The following is a 23,717-nucleotide window of genomic DNA, read 5'->3' as shown; positions in this document are numbered from 1 at the left end:
ACCTTGTCACATAGCAGCTTTAAGACATTGTTTTGTTTTTTGTTATAAGTCAGAAATGACAAGGAGGCAGCTTCTTACGATACAAAGTCAATGGAGACTGTGTGGCCTAAATATGCTCTGTCTCTATAGGGGTTAGGGGTTTAAGCCTTCAAATGACGCAACTTGTTGATAGGAAATGTGCTATTTCTTCTCTAAGCAATCAGACTTACAAATTTTGCAATGCAGGGATACCATATAGTAGGCAGAAAAATCCCAAAGACTTACATTGAAGGAGGTACACGAGCACTATAAAAAGACCAGAATATCCTAGAAACTGCATAGCAACATAATTCACCCACAAATTAAAATGTCGTCATTACTTACTCAACCCACATGTTGGTCCAAACCTGTATGAGTTTCTTCAGTTGAACACAAAAGAAGATATTTTGAAGAATGATCGACAGACGGTTGATTGACTTCCATAGTAGGAAACAAAATACAATGGAAATCAATGGGTTACTACATCACCTGTTTGGTTCTTCATTCTTCAAAATATTTGTGTTCAGTAGAAGAAAGACATTTTTAAGTGAACTACTCCTTTATTAACTCCATGTACTTACTACAGAGTTATGGTTACGGTTAGGGTTTAGGGTTAGTTACTTGTAATTATGCATAATTTACTGTTATTACTATGGTAGCGTGTAATACGTCACCTTAAAATAAAGTGTTACCAAGATTTTCAATCACGGCTACACCAACCATTTCTGTCCCAGACAGTTTACTTCCCTCATTCTGAATAAGTGGCGTGACATTGCCAATGTCAATTGAGGAAAGAATAGTGTTTCTCACATTCTACCAACAGTATTCATTTGGCAGAACTGCACATGTGGAAAGATGGGATGGAAAGGATCTCATCAAACGGGCACTTGATGAAGCCAAGCATTGCTGCATTAAAGCTACTGGCAGGAATAAGACCGACTGCACTTCACACACTTGAGTCATCTTGGCCCGAAAGGTTTAACTCATCACCAGACTCCCTGAAGAACAACTTAACAGATTTTTTTACTGCTGCCTGGACCTTGGGAAAATTAGTTTTGTAGTGCCAAATTTATCCTCCCCCACTCTTTCTCCTTCATCATCTGCATTTCTTAATAATTACCTCTGACTTGTTCTATTCCCTGCTCTATCATTCACTTCTGCCCTCCCTGTGTTTCCTCACAGCATGTGCAGCAAGTTTCACAGAAAGTATATTTAGTGGTGTTTGCAAAGGCAGAATCAATATTATTATTGCTCGTATTTAAGGTTAGGGGTTTGTTAGAAACTCTAATCTTAGGCATTAAACCTCACCCTAACCGGCCCGCAATGTTTGAGATACTGACATGAATGATAGGAAAAGTATGCAATTGTTTTACTGAACAGTCAGACCAACAGTTTTTGAGATTTTCTCAAATATTTTCTTAACATCTAATTGTTTTGTCTTAAATGTGCCACATTATGCCCTTTCACAAAGTCTTGATGTTGTTTTTGAGCTCTACTAGAACAGGTTTTCCTGCTTGAATGTTGAATATTTTCCCTATATTCTCCACTGTTGCAGCTCCTCTCTTCCCAGTCTGTCAGTAACGCTCTGGACTGTGTTTCCCGAAAGCATCGCTAGCCAACTATGGCCTCAAGTTTCATCGTTATCAGCATAGTTTAACTAGTCTGTGTTTTCCAAAACCCTAGTTCTATAAAACATTCGCAAACAGCATCGCAGAGTTGTGTGTTTGGAGCGACAGATCTTGACCTGTGGTTAGAAGAAGAGTTTCTAGTTTGCATGACATGTGGACTCAATAAATCCTGATCTTGAGCAAAATAAGCAAGCTGACATTCAGTGCAACCTGTGTCTTTAATTTAGAATACATACAAATGTCATTTACGTCTTTTAGTTTGTCAGGAGATTTAAAGCACTGTTTTTGAAGAGTGTGCGTGTGCGAACGAGCTCTAGTGCGCAAGAACGAGACTATGATCGAATCTGGAAATAAAGCAAAATAACGGCCATGTCTGAAATTTATAGCAAAACATCTAGCATTAATTCAATCACAAAAAGATCGATTTTACTCCATTAAGTGCGTGACATCATTAACCAACGTGGTTGAACGACCAATATGGAAACAGTCGTGACTAGCTAGTTGATTTCTTCAACGATGAATTGTACTACGGTAGTTAAGCAGTGAGTGACGTCTCTGTACGGGAAACACACCCGTTTAGTTCCTGTCTCTATGAAGCCCCTCCCTCTGAAAAGCACACTGTGCTCTGATTGGTCGGCTGGAACAGTGCGTTGTGATTGGTCGAGCGCTTCGAGTGTGTTTGGGAAATGTCCCGCCCCTTACCATAACCTCCAGTTTAACACACTACTAACTAACTCAACCAGGCCCCAACCCCTTTATTTTGCATATTAATAATTTAAACGTGTTCGTTCCCGGAAAAAAGACTACAATGGAGGCGTTTCAGGGACTTTATCCCATTGCTGTTCAGTGGATGTTCTATTCAAGAACACGCAATAGCACAGATGTTCATGATCTCATTTTGGTCAAAGCATTGACTAGCATCCAGTGATTAGCTAACGACTGATCATTTCTTTTGAACATTTTGATCAGTTCTGTTTTGTCCATCACTGGGAAATATCATTTCGCTGTGGTTTCCCACTTGAAATGCACATGCTTTGCTTTCATATGCTTTGTCCAAGTCGAAGAGCAGATGGTTAACCTGTTTCTCTGATATCTCCAGCCTGTGGATTCCTCCACCATATGCAGACTTTGGCAGTTCACGTCAAGGTCAGGCAGCTGGAAGAGATACGACTCTAATTATACATTCAAAAACAGATTGGAGAAAGTGGAGAAATTCGCCAACACTGAAACATCACACGTGCTTCCGAAAACTCGCCTACAGATGAACACAGTTTATAGTCGGACAGCATTGTACCAACTTACTTCCCGTAATGTTTTGACTGTGCGAATCACTAGCTAAATATATGACGCTTTTCCCAAGCCTGAAATATGTTTTGGCTGTTCCTCTGTGTTTTGTCTAGCGAGTGTGTATTTGTTTTACTGTAGTTCAGCTTTGATAGCGATTTTTAAAGTGAATGTGATCTTAGTTTCTAGGCCTTGGATCAAACAGGCAAAAGAATGTAAGGGCAACCACAATTCAATTGAAATTCATTTGAGGAATGGAAGTTAATTAACTCTTGCTATATAAAGAACATTCCCTTGATCAGTGACACATGTAGTTATAGCTTATTAACTGCTACTGGCAATCAACAGCTTGCAGTGGGTCTTGGATTCAGATGCTTCGTATTCATTAAGAAATGTGGGAAACATTGCAGGACTGTTTAGCTAGTGCACCTACTTAAGCTTTACAAGTTTTAGTTCAACTAACTAAGCCATTTTTACTCATTTTTGCCTCTGAACAGACAGATTGATTGTAGTGAATCAGTTCTTTTAGATGATTCAAGCAAGTGAACCAATACAAAAATGATTCACCTACATTTAAAGGTCCCTGCACTGCATTTTAGGTCTCATTTATGTCTTGTTTTTATAGAGTTGTTTAAAGTTTTGCTGTGTTTATTACTGTTTTATCTCCGTAATCATCATTTCACTCATCTGAAGCATTCATTTTAATGATTCATTCTAGCAAATCAGTTTGCTTGGATGGTTCATTTAAATGAATCAGTTAAAAAAAAAGCATTTTATTTTTTATAGCAAAATATTTAGTAAAATGCTCTGTTTATTACTGTTTTCAATTTAGATATACAGTAAATTGGGGTAATTTATAAAATAAGATCATTTAAATTGTAGTTTCACTGTAAAAAGTACATGATCAATAAGTTATGACAACATGTTTTTATATTGCTTTAACTCATTAAAATAAGTTAAGCAATTTAGATGGAAAAACCTTAACTTAATTTTTAAAATTATTTTAACAAAATAAAATAAGTTGAAGTACTAAAATAGCTGAAATTAAAAATAAAGCTAATTAAAAATATAAAAATGACAATAAAACAACAAAAATGACTAAAACTAAGTTAAATTTAAGTGAAAACTGAGAATATAAATCTAGTTAATCTAATATAAAGCTAATTCACTAATAAAGGGTTATTATAGTTAACTAAAAATAAAAACAAAAATACATTTTTGTCACTTAAAAAAAAAAAACTTTTTATTTCATCTAGTTGCCAATGCAACATTTCTTATTTTAATTTGGTTTAACGATGTAATAAAAGAACTAAAACTGAAATAAAAAAATAATAATAATGTAGACATATAAAAACTATTTAAAATGACAAAAACACACTATAAAATTATTTATTCAAAATTATTCATAACCAATTTATTAAAACTATAATCTCAGTGATACTAAAATAACACTGATTCAAATATCATAATATTATATATGTAAGGGATAATGTAGAGCGAGGCGGTTGTTATAGCGAATACAACCCCGACAGGCTGATCAGGACCCCGACGCGAAGCGGAGCTTGAATCCTGAAGGGGTTGTATTCGCTATAACAACCGCCTCGCTCTACATTATCCCGCTTATTACATGGCTACCCACCAAATAAATCAATAATTTGACACAAAATATTGATTTAAAAAGGAGTTTATTGATTTAAAAACGATTGTATTGCTTCCGCTAAAGAAAATAGTCCGTTCCGTCTCTACGGTTAGAATCCTGTGTCCATAGCAACGCTCTGTTTTTCATGACAACGGTGTGTTATACTTCGCAGCGGTCTGATATCAAGACATAACACACCGCATTCTACATTGGAATTCAACCAAGCCATGTAATAAATAGTACTAAAATAACACTGGAACAGATTGTTGTATTAGTGAAGGCATGATAAGATAGATATTTTATTAGTTAGATACCTTAAAGTCCCCCTGTAGTCAATCATTTTATCCCTTAAAACTCATCTTTGATCATCAAAATGACATATTTAAGTTTTTTTTTTTTTTTTTTTTTGAAAAATGTTTTCTTCATGCCTTAAAATATCTTGAATGTAATGGCGAGTTCACATTGCATGATTTTCAAAGTAGTCGGGTCACTGTTCTTTTCACACTGCACGACTATCCAGGGTAACATTCAGTTGCTGGTGTGTTCACACTGCACGATGCATCGGCGACAGGAGGTTTCACACTGCATGACTTTCAGGAGGAAGAATCGCCGACAACTTCTGTCTGGTCCGCAAACTACGTTTCGCAACCAAACACACGCGAGAAGTGATGAGGAAATAACGCTTTAATAAAACATTAACACTTTTCACACAGCAGGATTTTGAATCGCCGACAGGTCCAGATATTCAGCATGCCAAATATCTCACGGGCGTCAGCGACTCGTCGGCGATTCTCTCAGATCGCGTCTTTGCTCATTCACACTGCGTGATTGTCACTCGCGTGAACGAGCACCGATTTGGTGATTTCGGGCATTTGTCGGCGATTTCTCAAAACCTGTCGACAAGCCAAAATCGGGGCTAAATCGTGCAGTCTGAACTCGCATAACTCGACACCCTCGCCTCATTTAGTATACACGGTTCTATGAATATGCAAATGAGCCCCGCCTCCACTCACTCACTCAGCTCAGAGATCCACTGGTTGACGATCACACGTTGATCTGATTGGTTACAAGGTAGTTTGTGACGTCAGAAACACCAGCGATTTCAAAGCGTGTGTTTGAGACTGTCTTTGGTTCACTGCAGTTTTAAGGAGGAAATACTCAGCAATGGTGTCGACTTATGAACTTACACATGCTTTGTCTTAAAGCACATTAAAAACACCACATAGACATATAAACAACATTAAAAGCTTGTCTTTCACCACAGGGGGACTTTAAGAAGTATACCCTCTGAAACTAAAAATCAATAGCCAATTTTAAAGATCAAAATGTCAAGTAAACAAAACATTCAATCACACACAGGAGGAATCATGATGTAAAGCTCTTCCGTGACAGACGTGGGTTGAATTGCAAAAATGACCCGTGGCATGAAAGCGTCGTGTATTAAATCTTACGCTTCTTCATTCAGGATCAACGGTCACGGTCAGGCCGAGTATGCTGGGGGGGGGGGGGGGGGGGTCGATATATTGCCTAAACAAAAGACACATCCATAAACACTGGATATTAGCCAAAGTCTGCTCCATTATTTACAGAGAGCTTGAATAAACACAAGCGCCTCAGGGATCAATGGTCATCTTCATGTGTTTTTGCACAGGAATCTCAAGTATGAAAGGCAATGTTCTGCAAATGCATCCCAGTCCCTTGAGCTTTAGTGATATTTGATGGGTAGTTTGGTAATGACCCGGGAACAAAAACCTCCCGGGACTCATTCCAGCTGTGCGCACCAAATCCATAGATGCTGAGTGTATCGCACGCTACGTGTCCTCGGGGAAACACAATATGAACGGACCACCCACTATCTGAGGGTTTGTTGCGGAGGCTAGGCTAGCTTTAGCGCAGAGCAGGGGATCTAGCGAATTCCCTTGGTGCCGCTCTTGAATCCTTAATCTTTCATGGTGTTTTCCTCTTTAAGCCCGAAGCTGATTGAATCTGCGAGCCACTGCCGCTCAGAAAGCCTGTACTGAAGGTCACAGGAGAAGTAATTCAGAAACCCCTTCTGTAAAATGTGTTTACGTGGTCTGTCAACTTGTCCTGCAGTGGATATTTAGCGCAGTTGGACAGCCAGCAATTTACAATCAAAACAGGCCATGTTTTAATATATGGATGTTATGCAAACAGTGTATTTATAGAGCAAAAGTGGGAGCCGGTCCACAAATACCACGTTTGTCACGGACTGGAATAATAATCATAAGAAATGAATACATCAGTATCGTTGTGCCAAATACTAAAGTCGCCATTTATATAGACTTTCCAAAAGAAACGTTAATATGAACTAATAGATGAGACAATGATTTCCATCATAATAGTCTGCGTGTTAAAACTGGCACTAGATTAGGGATTTTCAAAAGCTTTTAATGTTGTTTATGTGTGTATGTGGTGTTTTTAATATGCTTTAAGACAAAGCATGTGTAAGTTCATAAGTCGACACCATTGCTGAGTATTTCCTCCTTAAAACTGCAGTGAACCAAAGACAGTCTCAAAAACACGCTTTGAAAACAAACTACCTTGTAACCAATCAGATCAACGTGTGATCGTCAACCAGTGGATCTCTGAGCTGAGTGAGTGAGTGGAGGCGGGGCTCATTTGCATATTCATAGAACCGTACATACTAAATGAGGCGAGGGTGTCGAGTTACATTCAAGATATTTTAAGGCATTATTTTGAATCAGTGTTTTTTAGTATCACTGAGATTATAGGTTTAATGAATCGGTTATGAGTTACATTCAAGCTATTTTAAGGAATGACGTTTTTATTTCAAGGAAAAAACATGTTATTAAATATGTCATTTTGGTGATCAAAGATGAGTTTTAAGGGATACAATTATTGACTACAGCAGGACTTTAAGGTTCAGAGTGTGCTGCAGTCTCAGTATTGCCACAGGGGGCGCTGTAGTGCATATTACTGTTTACTGTCTTCTTCTATGGTCAGTGGGAATCAGTGATGTTTGATACAATTGTGTATTTCACAATGAGTTTATTTCTAATAAAAATACCCTGAAAGTGAGGAAAAAGAAAAAATGCTGTAAAGCTATTAAATATAATAGAAGAACATGATTTACAAGAAAAGCCCTAGAATGTGATAATTGATTGTAATATTAATTTAGCTACATCAAGTTAATCCAATTAACTGACCCAAATATTCATAATTAATCATGACAAGTTATGAGTTATATTAATATTTCCCTTTGAGCTAACTCGTTACACTTGTAATCTTAGCTTATTTTATTTTTGTATTTTGCTTTTATGCACCTGATACTACTGCTCTAATGCATAATGTTGTTGTTTTTACATGACAAATCGTTCAATTAAAAGTAATAATAATATATGACGTCCAACTGCCACCATTTCTTTTTTGTAAATAAGTTCTTAAATTCGTTGTTCTTCACTCCAATATTGTATGACCTGGAATATAGAAATATGGAACATGTTGTTTTTAGTTACTTGAATTACACAGTAATGACACAGACTTTTGAAATTAATTTTAGCAACAAAAATAACTTTGCTGCGCGTATAGAGAATAAGTTATAGCATGATGATTGTGTTCAGAAAACAATGGTTGCTGGCCTTCGTTACCTTGTTGGACTGGCAGAGAAGAACACATTAACCTGAGGCATAATGGATTTATTCTGTCACATAAACCCAGTTTGTTTTTATTTGTCTTGGATCATTCCCGTAACGGTGTGGAGTGTGTGTGTGTGTGTGTGTGTCTGTGAGCGGTCTGGATGGGGTTTCATGCTGTCTACTGTTATGCAAAGACATTTTGCTCCCTTGAGAGGCAGTGTGTGTGTGTCTGTGTATGTCATCATGACCTGACCATGAGTCAAACTGATCTCAGGTCAAGCCTGGAATACACATCTCCTTGACTTACTGAACTTGCACACACACACACACACACACACACACACACACACACACACACACACACACACACACACACACACACACACGTAAAAAACAGTAACGCACAAATCTACACAGCAGAGGGCTTTGTGGGTCATTCATTCTCACATGAAGAAGAGAGTCTGTCTGTCCCATTCATGCAGTGAATGATTACGGTATGACAGACATGTGGACGTCCAGTGTCTCACTGTCTGGAGCAAAAGCATATCAAGTGAATTATAGTCATACTGTAATTGATCTGAAGACCAGCCCATGCACTAAAGTAACATTTTATTATAGCAGATGCATATGATTGGCTGAACCAAAGCCATTACTGTACACGAAATGGCCATTTTTGACATTTTTTTAAAATAAGTGAATAAATCTGGACAAAATAAAATGAGTGTCATGTATTGACCCGTAATGTATTATCAACTCGTGTGTGTGTGTAGTACACTCATATGTTTTCATTGATGTAAGGGAAAAAAAATGGTTATTAGTTGTCCCTACTGTAACTGTTAGAATTTCCAAGGATCAGCATTCTCCCCCAAAAGTGATTCGGACCGAACCGTAAGTCGTAGAGACTTGAGACTTTGAGAGATGCTAGTACTCACACCGTCTACAACGTCACCAAGGCTCGCCCCGATCGGCCTGATGGTGGCGCTACAGCGGTCAAAAGTATGCAATGGCTCACACATTTTCAGGAATTGTGGATTTTTCGAAAGAAAAACTATTTTTGCGAACCAGTCCTAGGTTTTTCACCCGATCAGAACCAAACCAGTGCAGAAAGATTCTCTGAGGTCTGAATGTTATCGAAATTTCAATTGCGGGATGCCAAAATGGCCGTGCACACTTTTACAAAAACAGCTATTCCTCTTGAATGGAATGAGATAATTTCACCAAACTTGGTATACCTATGGATGGGCTCGGTCTGTGGTCGGGTGAAAAGGACGCGGTGACTGGCCACTTGGTGGCGCTATAAAATGAAAAAAATAATTATACGCAACAGTCAGTCCGATTGACTTGAAAACTGGTATGCAGTGTCTTGGTCCAAGGTGCCATGATTATCTACGAGGACATTCATGTATCTCGAAAAACACGGCCGCCGTTGTCTAATGAAGTTCGAGCGGTCGTCAGACAGGGTTAACGAAGGCCGATCGGAACGAAACTCGCTGGGCCTGTTTGACTCACGGCCATAGAGGCCTGTGAGAAATGTAAAATAAAATAAATAATCTGTCACTGGAGGCGCCCCCGCCTTCGCATTTTTCACGTGCGTAACGGATTGTATATCACTTGATTTTTCACACATTGGCGAGACATTCATAGCACATGGTAGAACTCTAGGACCAATCAATCGATCCGTTCCTTAAACAGTGGAGATTATTCCAAAAACCAACTTTCACAAACTAGTCCTAGGCTTTTGGCTCAACCTTGATAACCGTTAAAAATCTTTAAAACTACTATATTTCCTTAGTAAATTGGCTGTATTGACTGTAAATTGTCTATTCCGTCTATGATCTAATTGGTTACAGGCTTGCTAATTTAAACATAATACTTTTATACGAATGTGCTTAAAGGCCTTAAATAAGACCCCAATAACTGCTGCTTTGAGGTATATTTGAACACTAGTTTCTTTCATCATATTTCTGTTGCTGCTATTTTGTAAAGTAAACCATTTTGCTGATGGCTTCCTGCACTGATAGTCACTGATTTTGGTAAATGTTTGTGTAAGGACGGAGACTGTGTGGCTCTCTGCTTGATTTTATGCACCTGTTGGTAATCGGCGTAGCTGAAATAGCCAAACCTGTAAATTAGGAGGGGTTGTCCACATACCTGTGGCCACATAGTGTATATTAAATTATTCTTGCCTTGCTTCATCTGGAATGAAAAATATACACCGAAGACTGTTAATGAAGCGTTTTTAAATGCAATCCTGCATGCAAAAAGTGTCTAGCAGAGGAAAATTCTGCCTCAGCTTATCCATCATGTCAGAGGCATCTGAGCCGCCCAAGTTCCTTACTAAAGAAAATTTCCTGTACGAAAAGCATCATTGCACATAAACCCTCACTTCCTCAGCAGGACCATTTTGAAGCTTAGCAAAGAGCTATTAATCGAGAGCTTAGGGATGGGAATCCATGAATCCAACAGACTTTGGAAATGTTTTGCTCTCGTTCCCTCATCCTTTGCGCTCATTTTTGTGGAGGAGGCTTGACAAGGACATGAAATAGAGAGGAAGGGAAGACAAGAGCTTATTATAAACTGTTTTTCCCCTTAATATTTCTCCTCATTATCTTTCAGCTTATGACTGGCTTATGAACCAGTTTCCTAAACGGAAATCTAGACAGTAAAACCGTTCATCACCACACTGACCTGTAGAGAAAAATTGGAATTAAAGTCAGTGGCGACTTTTACTGTTACGTTATGATTTTTTAGGTTTAAAAACTGATTTCTATACATATAATTGCTTTCTTCAAAACCATGTGGAACAAAACAACTTGCGAAGTCTGCGTGGGCAAATCTTTCGCCACTAACTTTAATTCTCAATCATGTGAAGCCCTATAGAAATGATTGGATTTTGTTTGTGAAAATTTGCTAAACAATGATAATTTTGATCAATTTGAAAGTAAAAACTATCATTTTGTAAATTCATTTGGACTAAAACAACCTGAATTCTTGTCAATCCAAGTTAAGAAGTTGTGGTTGATATAGCTTTGGAAAGGGAAGGTTGCATTGTGGGATATATTAAATCTGGCAGACTATTTCATACAAAGCAATTGCAGCACATTCACTCTATTCGTTTCTTAGGAATCAAACCTTGGTGTTGGTAAAAACTGTAAAAGTTCTGAGCTAAACATGTTAGCCAGTTACGAGCCAGCATGTGTCAAATAGAGAACAAAAATAGAGGAAAGGAGTCTTATAGTGGCAAGCCACTGTTTTGATGAGATCTAGCAATGAAACGATCTACCTTACCACCCATACTTCTTTATCTAAATCAGTGAAGCATCTGCAAAGAATGAAAGCTTCACCATTAATGGGGTCTCAACCATGGCAAGCACTTCAAGTGCATTTGAGATAAACTTGACACTTTTATCAGCGTCCAATAACAATATATCAGAAACACATCTCTGCAGCTCTGAGAACAAAGAGCCCGAGAGCGTCGGTTGAGTTAACACCATTTGTGCTAAATGTGTTTCTTAAAACAGCTGATGGCTTCCACATTTAAGGTCTTTTGTGCTTCTTGATGATTAATGTGATATCAGATTCTCTCCAAATGGGAATCAGGTTTGCTTTTCCTATTACAGTAAATCACATGTTCAACTGAGCCTGGTTTCTCCTTCGTTTCTGTGGCCTGATGGAGTTTGGGTGTCTTGCCACCGCCGCCTCCTGCTTGCTTTAGTTGGCGTTTAAAAGACGCTTAATATTCAGTAATATCATCGATTTGACTGCTCTGACTCTATTGAATGAGAACAAAACTTCAACTGAATAATGACACTACTGTTTTCTTTAGACATGCTGAATCAAATGTGTTTCATAATTGACTCTTATGTTAAATTCACTGTTATTGAACTGAACTGAATCAACTTTGAACCGACTCACACTGAATAACGAGACTGTTGTCTTCTGTAGACCTGCTTATGGCTGAATTGAACTCAGTTCATAATTGATGAACTTGAACTGAATCAACATTGAATTGATCTGAATGATATTTGAATTTGTCTCATATTTGACGCTTTGCATCATTGATTCTGTTATTTTCCTGTTTATTACAGTGAAGCTGCTTTGCTTAACGTTGTCTGGAGTCTTCATTTAATCTCATTGATGTCTAGTTGAAATAATTGAGATTAAGGGACATAATGTTGTTTTGGTAACACTTTACAATAAGGTTCATTAGTTAACATTAGTTATTGCATTAAGTAACATGAGCAATACATTTGTTACAGTATTTATACATTTTTGTTAATGTTAGTTAATAAAAAATACAACTGTTCATTGTTTGTTCATGTTAGTTCACAGTGCATTAACTAATGTTAACAAATACAACCTTTGATTTTAATATTGTATTAGTAAATGTAGAAATTTATATTAACTAAGATTAATAAATGCTGTAGAAGTATTGTTCATTCTTAGTTCACATTAACTAAGGTAGTTAACTAATGAACCTAAAGTGTTAGTTGTTTTTTCTTTCCTTTGGGTAAATCTCTGTCTCTCTCTTCCGTTTCAGATTCAGACCTTAGCATGAGGACGCTTAGCACTCCCAGTCCGGCCCTCATTCTGAACCCAAACCCTTCCCGTGTCTCCCCTCAAACAGTCCCAAACGGCCATGAAACGTCCTCCACCGTCCCGGGGGAAACCGTGGCCATGGTTCACCCGCCTCCGGGGACTCGCTCACGGCCTTCGAAAGCCCCTCACACCGCCCTCATCGACATCCTTCCCGATCCTGTGTTACTCCACGTCTTGTCTTACCTGTCCACTCCTCACCTGTGCCGCTGCGCTCGGGTGTGTCGTCGCTGGTATAACCTGTCCTGGGACCCTCGGCTCTGGAGTTGCATCCGTCTGACCGGAGAGTTGCTGAACGCGGACCGGGCCCTGAAGGTGCTCACCCATCGGCTGTGTCAGGACACTCCCAGCGTGTGTCTGACGCTGGAGACGGTGGTGGCCAGTGGCTGTCGGAGGCTGTCGGACCGCGGGCTGCGTGTGATGGCCCGGTGCTGTCCCGAACTGAGGTGTTTGGAGGTCGCAGGCTGCTATAATGTGTCCAATGATGCGGTGTTTGATGTGGTGTCCAAGTGTCCCAATCTGGAGCATTTAGACGTATCAGGTAAAATTGGCAAAACATGCAATTGTTGATGCCATTGGGTGAATCTCATGAAATCTGTCAAGAACATGCGATAAAAGAAATGTTTACTCCAATTTAAAAGAGAAAATGAGAAATTACTTTTTAAAAGAGAATGAAGGCGATTTTAGAACCAGTGACAATTTTTTATGATCAAACAATTAAACCCCCACCTTCAGTATTTCAATTTCTCATTACTTTGTAAAAAGTGTTGATATATATATATATATATGTGTGTGTGTGTGTGTGTGTGTGTACAAACATTTAAATTGCACAGAAGGCAGTATTTATATCAACTTTTTAATAACAGAATTGTTTAGTTTAGTGAAATAGTTTGTTGGTGAATAGATTGTTGGTGACAATAAACTGTAATAAGCTGTTTTCTTGACAGATTTATTCAAATATGCATTAAATAATAAAAACATCACTAACAGGTTAAGTAAAAATATTAGGGATTCACAATATATCGGCCACCATATCGGTATCGGCCGATATATGTTCATCTTTAATGTTATCATTATCGGCCGATAAGAACATTTGGCCAATATATTAAAGCTGATAAATAATGGATTACACTTCAGATGTGCACTGTTCACCATAATGCTTTTGAATTGCTGGAAAAATGATTGAAATCACTTCAAAAAGGAAAATACGGTAAAGTGCAACATGTGCAGCACAAGTCTGTCATATAAGCTACATTAAATTATATTGAGAACATCATTATTATTGTGTGTTTGGGGTGTGGCTTTTAATGGTGAGACTTTTGTTTTTGTAATCAGGCTCTCAAAAATTATATACAAATCTGGATTTAGATTTATCGGCCAATATATCGTTTATCAGCCTTCAAATATTAAAAATGATCAGTTATCGGTGCATCCCTAAAAATATAATGAAAATGTATGCAAATGCTCTTCTCTAGAGTTTTTTTTCTTCTTTTTTCTAGCTTACTAATGAGTTTATGGACATTGAATAGCTTTCTTGAGGTAAATGTAACGTTAAGCGCCGCAGGTGAGCTGCAAACAGTAATTTGTGTGGCACATCCATTACGCGTGAGACCTGGTCAACAAGTTAAACATATCAAGTCTTGATTATTTTTAAGAGCTTTTGTGATGGGTTAGCCGACATTATGCATCAGAATAGCATGTTTGGTTGTGGATTTATTCAGGGAGTAATTCATAGTGGTGAAGTTTTTCTGGGAAGGCTGGGAAAAACATTATGGGATCTAGGAATCACTGCCAGTCTTTCAGTCTTTCTCTGGGGGAAGGTGAGGTCTGCTCGGTTTGAAAGATGGACTGCTAACCTCAACCAAAGTGTAAGAGTCCGTCTGCTGAGTTCATTGTACGAGTCCCACACTGTACAGTTATTCATCATGCAGAGGGCACCGCATGCCTTCTGCTATCCACAAGCAATGCGCCCTTTGTTGCAAAAAAGTATCCCAAATTTCTTCTGGTTACATTTACTTTTAAAAGCAGGTATATACCTGCAATAGGAGCAAAAACAGATACTACCTGGTTATGGTTCCATATGAGGTTTCTGGATTTTATTTCCCTGGATTTTTATTATTGGCCTTTATTCTCACGCTATTTCATTCATTCACCTCGATCTGAAAACCTGATGTAGATTTTAAGTAATTTCACGTTGACTATTTTCCTGTTGCTCAATGCTCTTGCTCTTCAATAGGATCAAAACAACTGAAACTGATGCTCATACATACATTTAAGGAGGACATCGTTAATAACAAGAAATGGCCTGTTTTTTATTGATATATTAGACAGGAAGTTATAATAAGACTAATGTCCCCCGTCTTAAAAGGTCAGAATAGTTATAGGGACAAAACATAGCTTATATCACAAGCCATTGCTATAATTTGTATTCATTTACTATAATAAGTAACGAAACCTTAGCAGCTGCCAAGAAATCTCTAGCAAATGCAAATAACTACTTAAAACCTTTAACACCTTATCACCAATTTAAGTATTTGACTTTAAAGTTGACATGACGTGGAAATTCTATTCTCTAAAAAAATTCATCTTTTTGATCTAACGAATGGGTAAAGAGGCGGATTAGCTGAGGTGACGTGATGCTAACGCCAGTCGAAATGCCAGTCTTAACAACCAGATATTTAAGGTTTGTCATAATGAACTTTCCTTTTCTATTCATAAACCATAATAACGATAACATTCCCTGCCTTCCCCTCAGGCTGCCCTAAAGTGACGTGCATCAGCCTGACCGAGGAGACGTGTCTCCAGCTCACTCCTCTTCACGGACAGCAGATCGGCCTGAGACACCTGGACATGACGGACTGTGTCTCACTGGAGGATGAAGGCTTAAGGACCATCGCATTTCATTGTCCGCATCTCACACACCTTTACCTGCGTCGCTGCAGCCGCCTAACAGACGAGTCCCTGAGACACTTAGCACTGCGCTGCTCTTCTTTACGCGAGCTTAGCCTCAGCGACTGCCATCTGGTGGGAGACTTCGGCTTGCGTGAGGTCGCTCGTCTCGAGGGACGCCTACGCTATCTGAGCGTAGCACATTGTATGCGCATAACAGACGTTGGATTGCGTTATGTAGCACGCTACTGTCCGCGGCTACGCTACCTGAATGCACGGGGATGCGAGGGGCTAACGGACCAGGGTTTGAGCCATTTAGCTCGCAACTGCCCCCGATTGCGCTCTATCGATGTGGGTCGCTGCCCGCTGGTGTCGGACGCTGGGCTAGAAGCATTAGCACGTGGCTGCGAAGGCCTTCGAAGGCTCAGTCTGAGGGGCTGTGAGAGTTTGACGGGGAGAGGGCTAATGGCGCTAGCGGCGGGATGCCCCGAGCTACAGCTACTAAACGTACAAGAGTGTGATGTGCCACCTGAGGCGCTTCGACTCGTCCGACAGCACTGCAGACGCTGTGTGATCGAGCACACCATACCTGCTTTCTACTGAGGGGACAGGGGTGTCGACCTCTGAAAAACAGATGTTTATACTTTCTGCTTTCCTACGACTGCCTGAAAAGATGCAGCATGGTGGATGTGTCTCAAAACCTTGTGCAGAAGTGCTTAATCCTGCTCTTGGAGGGCCACCGTCCTGCAGAGACCTTGGCTGCTTAATTGAGGTTGAAGTTAAATTAAATTAAACACACCTCAAGCAGCTAATAAAGTACTCCAGGATTACTTGGAACTTCTGGGCAAGCGTGTTGCAGCAGGTCGGAACGAAACTTGCAGGATGGAGGCCCTCCAAAAGTAGTTTTGACATTAACGGTCTACATCAGGGGTGCCCAATCCTGTTCCTGGAGATCTACCGTCCTGCAAAGTTCAGATCAAACATGACTGAACCAGCTAATTAGGAGCACTTATTGTTGGATCAGGGTTGGATCTGAACTAGTAGATCTCCAGGAACAGGATTAGGCACGCCTGGTCTACATAAATAACATCTTAAGCGCAACCTTGAAACTGATTTGAAATGGCCTTCATAGGCAACAACATCAGTAACACTGTCGTGAAGATTAGATTAGACTGACAACACTCACAATTTTGACATTCAAAGGCAGTTCCTTTTTGAGGTTTTGAGACACATCTGGGGAGTCCTGTTGCTTCTTACAGAGCTGTACCATGTTCTTGCCAATTAAAGAACTACATGATATATAGCCTATCATAATATTTATCACATGAAAGAGATGCATTATTGTCACTGTACAACGGTAAGCTGGTGTTTTCATGAATGATGTTTGTTTGGGTTGATTTATGTTTTGATTTCTACAAAAGCTCTTTAGCTGGTTGTCTATGTCTAGAGTCTGTACATTACATGGTTCAATTCAAAACATTACAACTTTAAATTATATATTGGTTGCTATGGAAGCTTGTTTCCACCACAGAATAAACAATAAAGGTAATTGCGACTTTTTATTTAACAATTCTGACTTTTTTTCTCTCACAATTACGAGTTTACATCTTACAATTCTGACTCAGAATTGCAGGATACAGTATAAAGTCGCAGTTGTGAGTTATAAAGTCAGAATTGCATGATATAAAGTCGCAATTGCGTGTTAGAAAGTCACAATTGCATGATATAAAGTCAGAATTGCATGATACACAGTCGCAATTGCTTGTTATAAAGTCAGAATTGCGAGATATAAACTCACAATTGTGAGATAAAAAGTCGCAATTATCTTTTAAAATGTTTTATTCTGTGGCAGAAACAAGCTTCCATAGGCTGCTTCCACAGAAGAAAGAAAGGTGAACTGTCCCTGTAATATAAAATTGTCCCAGACTCCTTCAGAAAATCGATATCGGACTTCAAGAGACCATCTTGGTTCAATAAAACTAGGGAAAATACGGGCATTTGCACTTTAAAGGGCATTAATTGCAGAACAATGTCTCAAGATCTAAAAGTCTTTAAGTCTTTTATTTTCTATCCCAGATAGCGTTAGTCAAGGATTAAAAGAGATTTGTAAAGGTTTTAAAGATTTGAAAGCTGCTAAAAACACTCAATAAAGGGCTACTTATTTAAAATGAAACGTTTTCTGTAATTTGTTGTATCTGTGAACAATTGGGAATGGACAGCACAGTGACAAGTGTACAGACAGACCTGTAAAATCTCCTTTGGTTGGTTTAGTACAGTGGATAGTAAGATTATCTATATGGGAAGATAACCACGTCTAGCCAGGAAGGTGAGGACATCCATATATCACTTCTTTTGAGATATGACCTATATTTGATTGAGATGCACCTTTAGGAGATTCAAACTCTTGGATTGTTTCCCTCCTCAACAAATCGGATTCCTTAGTTAGAACCATCAACAGCTGAGTCACGTGCATTACCCTCATGATGACCATAATCATAACTTATTTCAATTGTTAGTGCATGAATCATGACTATACAAACAATGGAGCATGAAATAGCTCAGATGAAATGAATTACTCAGTGAGATGGATGGTAAATATGTGGTTGTTGTTGCAGCTGAGTCATTTGAGGCGTGAGCTGAACTGCAATAACTTCATTTTCATTTGCTTGGATAAGTAAGAAAGAAGAACAAACAACCAGTATGTAACTTGCTGAATGCTGACATAACATGTAGTAGGCCTACAACACATATTCCGTACGCAAGTGCTTGTTTACTGAAGATCAATATGATTCGTAAGAGGCTGTCTGTATTGTAAAGCAGATAAATGCGATGGTGTGTTGTTTCCAGGGTAATCTGTAAATGATAAACCATCATCTGTAAATGAATAGAACAAACGTATCCTTGTCAGTGTGTTGTGGACGTTAGCTGTCAGTGGCCATAGTCTAGACTCGTGTATAATGAATGAATCTGTGGAACAATAAGTCCACAACTCTCTGAGTCGATGATTTAACACTGTCCACTGTCTCGTGTTGTTTCTGGGAGAAAGGACTCTTTATTTTTCTTTCTCTCAACGAATGCACTTGATTATCAACAAATAAATACACATATAGGCCCTATATGTGTCTGTCAGCTAAATGTATTTTTCCCTTAACAATAGCCTACGCACTTTATTTAGATATTTAATTGACAATCGCTTTTGTAAGAAACTGTATTTGTAATCCGCTGCTGCCCTCTGTTGGTTAACATCTGTTTCTGCACTTAAAGAGTTAACGTTAGTTGAGTGATTCTCTTTTGGGTCATACCTTTTTCAGCCAAGAATGAAAATCATACCATAATTTACTCACCCTCGAGCCATCCTAGGTGATATGACTTTCTTCTTTCAGCCGAACACAATCGGAGTTAGGCTATATAAAATTATCTTCCTCTTTCAAGCTAATGGGAGTGAATAGTACAATTTCTGTGAAGCACAAAACAGCTCATCTATCCATCATTAAAGTAATCCATATGGACACAGGGGGTTAATAAAGGCCTTCTGAATCGAAACAAGCTAAAAAATATCCATATAACATTTTTAACTGGCTTCCGTTACGGCCGTACGCGAGTCTAGTTCCGGTGGAAGAGTGACCTCTGAGTCTGACCTGACGCATGATGCAATGACGATCATCACACGGGAGACAAAGTTGAGATCATGTGGAGAGTAATTTGATTTACAGAGTAGTTTTATTGCATCTTGTAGATCATCATTTTACAAATTACATACTAAGCACAGTTTGCACAATGCAAAAATAGTATAGTGGCAGTATTATATTCTGAAGTGATACTGTATTTGAGAATAAACTAACATAATAATAATAATAATAAACATAATAGCAGTGAAGTGATGTTTTAATTAACACCTATGCATTTTTCATAAATATAAGGGTTTATTAAGACATCAAGATTATGATTCTTGATAGTATTGTTATAAGCGCATATCAGTGACCCTAAATAATGCTAAAAATGCATTTACCACTTTGAAAGAAAGACAAGATCACAATCATTTAGATTTTGTTTTAATAAATAAATTCAAAATTGCAATATTGAGAAAAACAGAAAAAAGGCACTTAAAAAACAAGCTACATTGGGTGTTGCGGCAGTAACTAACTGGTTATCATCCTTCAGCTTGATTTAAATGACTAAGTCTGCTTATAATGTCCAAATAAAATAAGTAAAAATACAGGGGTGTTGTACCTTTGAGCATATGATATGAACTTTAGAAGAAAAAACTATACACTTTTTTATTATTATTATTTTTTGTAGCAAAGAGCTTTATCAAATGTGTGAATTACAACTTCCATTTTTTATTTTAAATATACTATCCGAAAACATTTAAAATTTCATTTGTAGGTACCAATAATTATGCTCATTTCTAATGAGCGTTTAAGGACATTTGGCTTTCTACACCGATTGACTACAACCTACAGGATTTCACCTGAATACACAGATACTCGTCAAGAGACACATAATAGTTCAACATATAATCCTTCATAACACATGACATACACAGACATTTGCAGCTGACGACAGAACACGTGCCATAATGAGTTTCTAAGAGCAAGAATACATGGGAAATAACTGTTTTCACTTTCTAAAAACAAAGGCATGAAATGCATGATGTGTCTGACAGTAAATGAATATGCATAGATTATCGGCATATTAAACCACACTTTTATCAACTCCCCCCTAAATAAAATCACATATACACTGATCACATAGTTTTCTTATGCCAACATATGACTGACAGCATCAGCGATGAAGCAGTTTGAATGCAGATATAAACAAAAAAATCATATTATGTTTTAAAATGGCATGTGAGGAGTTTTTGCAATCTTTTGGGAAAAGGTTTCCTTTACACTACAATTTAAAGTGAAACCCTTAAACACTTTATGCTCTGTTGTGTTCGAAAAGAGAGGATGTGTGAATGTACACAGGGGTAAAAAGAAGAGATACTGGTGTAAATAAAAAGACTATACAACCTGTACACGTTTGCAAGGGACGAGAGGCAGCCAGTTCTTCCTTAAACAGAGCTACAATACTGGTCTAAAAGAATGACATTACAATGAGAAAAAACAAACCATTTAAAGGAAAACTGAGGAATTCTGCACACTCGTCCCTTCCAAAACATTCTTGCACGTGAAACCAATGTCATTATTTTCCTTCATATTTGGGGTTGATCACGGTTGTGACAGCGCTCTTGTAGATGGGGTTCTCTCCCTGTGAAAGGAATACAAATAATATCTTTAAAAATAAGAAAGAAAAATACAGTACAGTTCTATAGAAAGTGCAGATAAAACGACACATGCAGCTATTTAACATTTATTTACAGCATTTTCTGATGAACACATTGATATCCAGTGAAGAAAAAGCTAAATATTAAGTCAAACTCTGATTAAATGTTGCACAACACCGTACAATCCTCATGCTGTAGTCGATTAGTGATTTTTGCCCAATGCTTAAACCTTTTGTATCAAGATTGGAAAATTATGACAACTCTCACAATAGTTTTAGCATGTTATTGAACATGGCAATGTTAATGTATTTGGTCTTGGTGGACTTGCTCTGCAAGAGTTGACTTGCTACTGCTAATAGATCGTCAGACTCGCTGCTGTGAGCCTGTAATTAACACACACACATGAATCCTGGATCAGATCTCGGCAGGTGGAGCTGGGGAGGTGGAGGGTTCAGAGGAACTCTGATAGAGCTTACAGCAAACACTCAACCAGACTATTCAAATGATGAGCAAGCGATCTCATTGGCTGCAGGATCAGCAGAGCCAATCAGCTTGAGCCGTGAGCTAATGATGCGATTGCTTAGGACCGATCAGCCTGCGCCCTCTAGAGTTTCATGACTGAACTACATATAAATAACATACAAAAATGGTTGGAAATTATGGATAAATGATGATCAGGTCTCACACACAAACACACACACACATGCAGAAAGAGGATTGAGATATACAAACTTATAGAGCCACAGCTTTACGTCCATAGTTTGGGTTCCTGAATTTATTAATAGGGCTCTTGTAAATTGGATTCTCTGTCTGAGAGTGGAAAGGGACAGATAACAGATCAAGGACAGATGAAGCAACAGAAGAGCTGAAATGATGGACAAAAGATGATGATCACAGGGAGATGGACAGTTTCACGAGCATGAAAGGAAAAGGAGGAAAGCATGCATACTGAATGATGACGTCAGCAACAGAATGAAGTATGAATAAAGATGCAATAAAGAGATGGTAACAGCATAAAACATGAAACGGTTTTGCATCCAATTATTTGCTCCTAAAACTATAACCTAAATTAAATTAAAGTAAAAAAAAAAAAAAAACCTAATTGGATTGTATGCACCCGTAAGTACCGTATCACAGCCTTAAATACATCATACCTCATTTCCTGTGTCTCAGCAGATTTTGAACTGTGCTTGTCTAAGAATACACTTCAGCAAACTTTTAAAAAGAGTGGTTATTACAGAAATATTATACTACTAAAGAATATACTTAAAGGTGCATTGCACAACTTTTCATGTTAAAAATACCCGTTTTCTAACCCATACATGCTTAAACAATTGCCTGATGGGCTGAATGAGCCCTTCTCTGATCACTGCGATTGCCTCTATAATCCTGTACAGTAAAATAAATAAGAGGGATTCGGGTCGGAATCTGAGACTGGGCGTGACGTCATGCGCGTTCACGGCAGGTTTGTGTATGCGCCGATGCCGCCATTCTCCGTAGAAAATGGATTCTAGACCGGCTTGTAGTTCATTTCAAACACCAACGCAAACTCCACGTAAGATAAAAAAGAGAACTTTTGTCTAGTGCAACCAAAAGGTCCAAATTGGAGTCAGACAGGCGTCGGGGTAAGACGATCTAAACATAGGGAAGGCTTTCAACAAATGGAGAGATCTCCGGTCTGCTCTAGGGCTCAAACGGGATCCTCAGTTGGCTTTTTTCTTGATAAAAAGGTAAGATATATCCCATTCTCTAATGTCTGATACGGCCAATAATGACAATAAATGACGATCCATAAAATGTGTAATGCTTTAGCGTAAGCTAGATAAATGTACAATCGGAATAGGTTTTACTAACTTACCATTGTCAGTGATCAGGTTCAGAATGATTGTGATATAAAATGCTGATATATAAGTTAGATACTTAGACACAAATTTTGAGCAAATTACTGCTTAATTACGATGTATTGCTATTGGAATATGCTACTTAGCTGATCAATAAAACAGGCTAAACCCCCGCAAATCTTCGGCGGATTAGCCTGTTTGGCTTTTATGGTAACGTCATAGTGCCACTTGATTGTTTATTACCTTGAGACATTTGGGTGTACTTTGTTGACCGACTGTGTATGGTATGGTATCATGATTACAATTTTGAGCTTTTACAAAGTTATAACTTATATTGTTCATGAACGTGTTTCCATAATAATAGTCATAAGTGGATACAGTAAACACATAACACAGTTCAACATGGAGATAGATGGGAATAAAAAACGAAGTTTTCTACTACCCCCATTTTTTCCCTCACACATAAGTGTGTTATTTACTCAATTGCCTTTCCTTTCACATATTTTAAATTACTTGCAGATTTAAAACTTTATTACCTCTGAAGACATTATGATTGTAAACAAAAGATTTGTGCGGCTGATGCTCCTTGGGTTATGACCAGCTCGTGCTCGTGCAAGCGTGCGTGTGCGTGTGGTCCGTGAGCGTGCACACCTCTGGTTGCAGTTTCGCTTGCCGCCAGAGGGGGCGTAGTTCTGCGAAAACTCAGACTCTTGCGCAATGCACCTTTAAGTGTGAACTGAATGTAATGTTTTCGGACACGTAATTGAACGTAATTGCAATTAAATGAAAATTACGCAATATTTATATTACGCAATAATCAATATTTGTATTATAGTTTAGAATGATATTAAATGCAATTATGCAATTGTTTTTTTGACCCACTTAAGTACATCTTTATATGTAATTTCATAATTACTTCTGTTGTCTTTGAAATAC

At 38.3% G+C, this 23,717-nt stretch overlaps 2 protein-coding genes across 2 annotated transcripts in view; one reads left to right on the top strand and one right to left on the bottom strand.

Moving 5' to 3' along the window:
* LOC311284165 (F-box/LRR-repeat protein 7) overlaps positions 1-17,829 on the top strand; it is a 45,062-nt gene extending 27,233 nt beyond the window's left edge. The window contains exons 3-4 of the mRNA XM_084399045.1: positions 12,727-13,323; positions 15,538-17,829. Of these exons, the coding sequence (XP_084255171.1) occupies positions 12,727-13,323; positions 15,538-16,274 (1,334 nt within the window). The 3' untranslated portion in view covers positions 16,275-17,829. The remainder of the gene's footprint in view (positions 1-12,726; positions 13,324-15,537) is intronic.
* Positions 17,830-19,706: 1,877 nt separating this feature from the next.
* Positions 19,707-23,717, bottom strand: part of itgb1a (integrin, beta 1a) — a 43,110-nt gene continuing 39,099 nt past the window's right edge. Inside the window, exon 16 of the mRNA XM_084398783.1 lies at positions 19,707-20,924. Coding sequence (XP_084254909.1) covers positions 20,859-20,924 — 66 coding nt within the window. The 3' untranslated portion in view covers positions 19,707-20,858. The remainder of the gene's footprint in view (positions 20,925-23,717) is intronic.

This window comes from Rutilus rutilus (assembly GCF_951802725.1).
Source record: "Rutilus rutilus genome assembly, chromosome: 24".
NCBI lineage: Eukaryota > Metazoa > Chordata > Actinopteri > Cypriniformes > Leuciscidae > Rutilus > Rutilus rutilus.
Note: the sequence above shows the minus strand (reverse complement) of the source record. Positions and strands in the feature narration are given on the sequence as shown.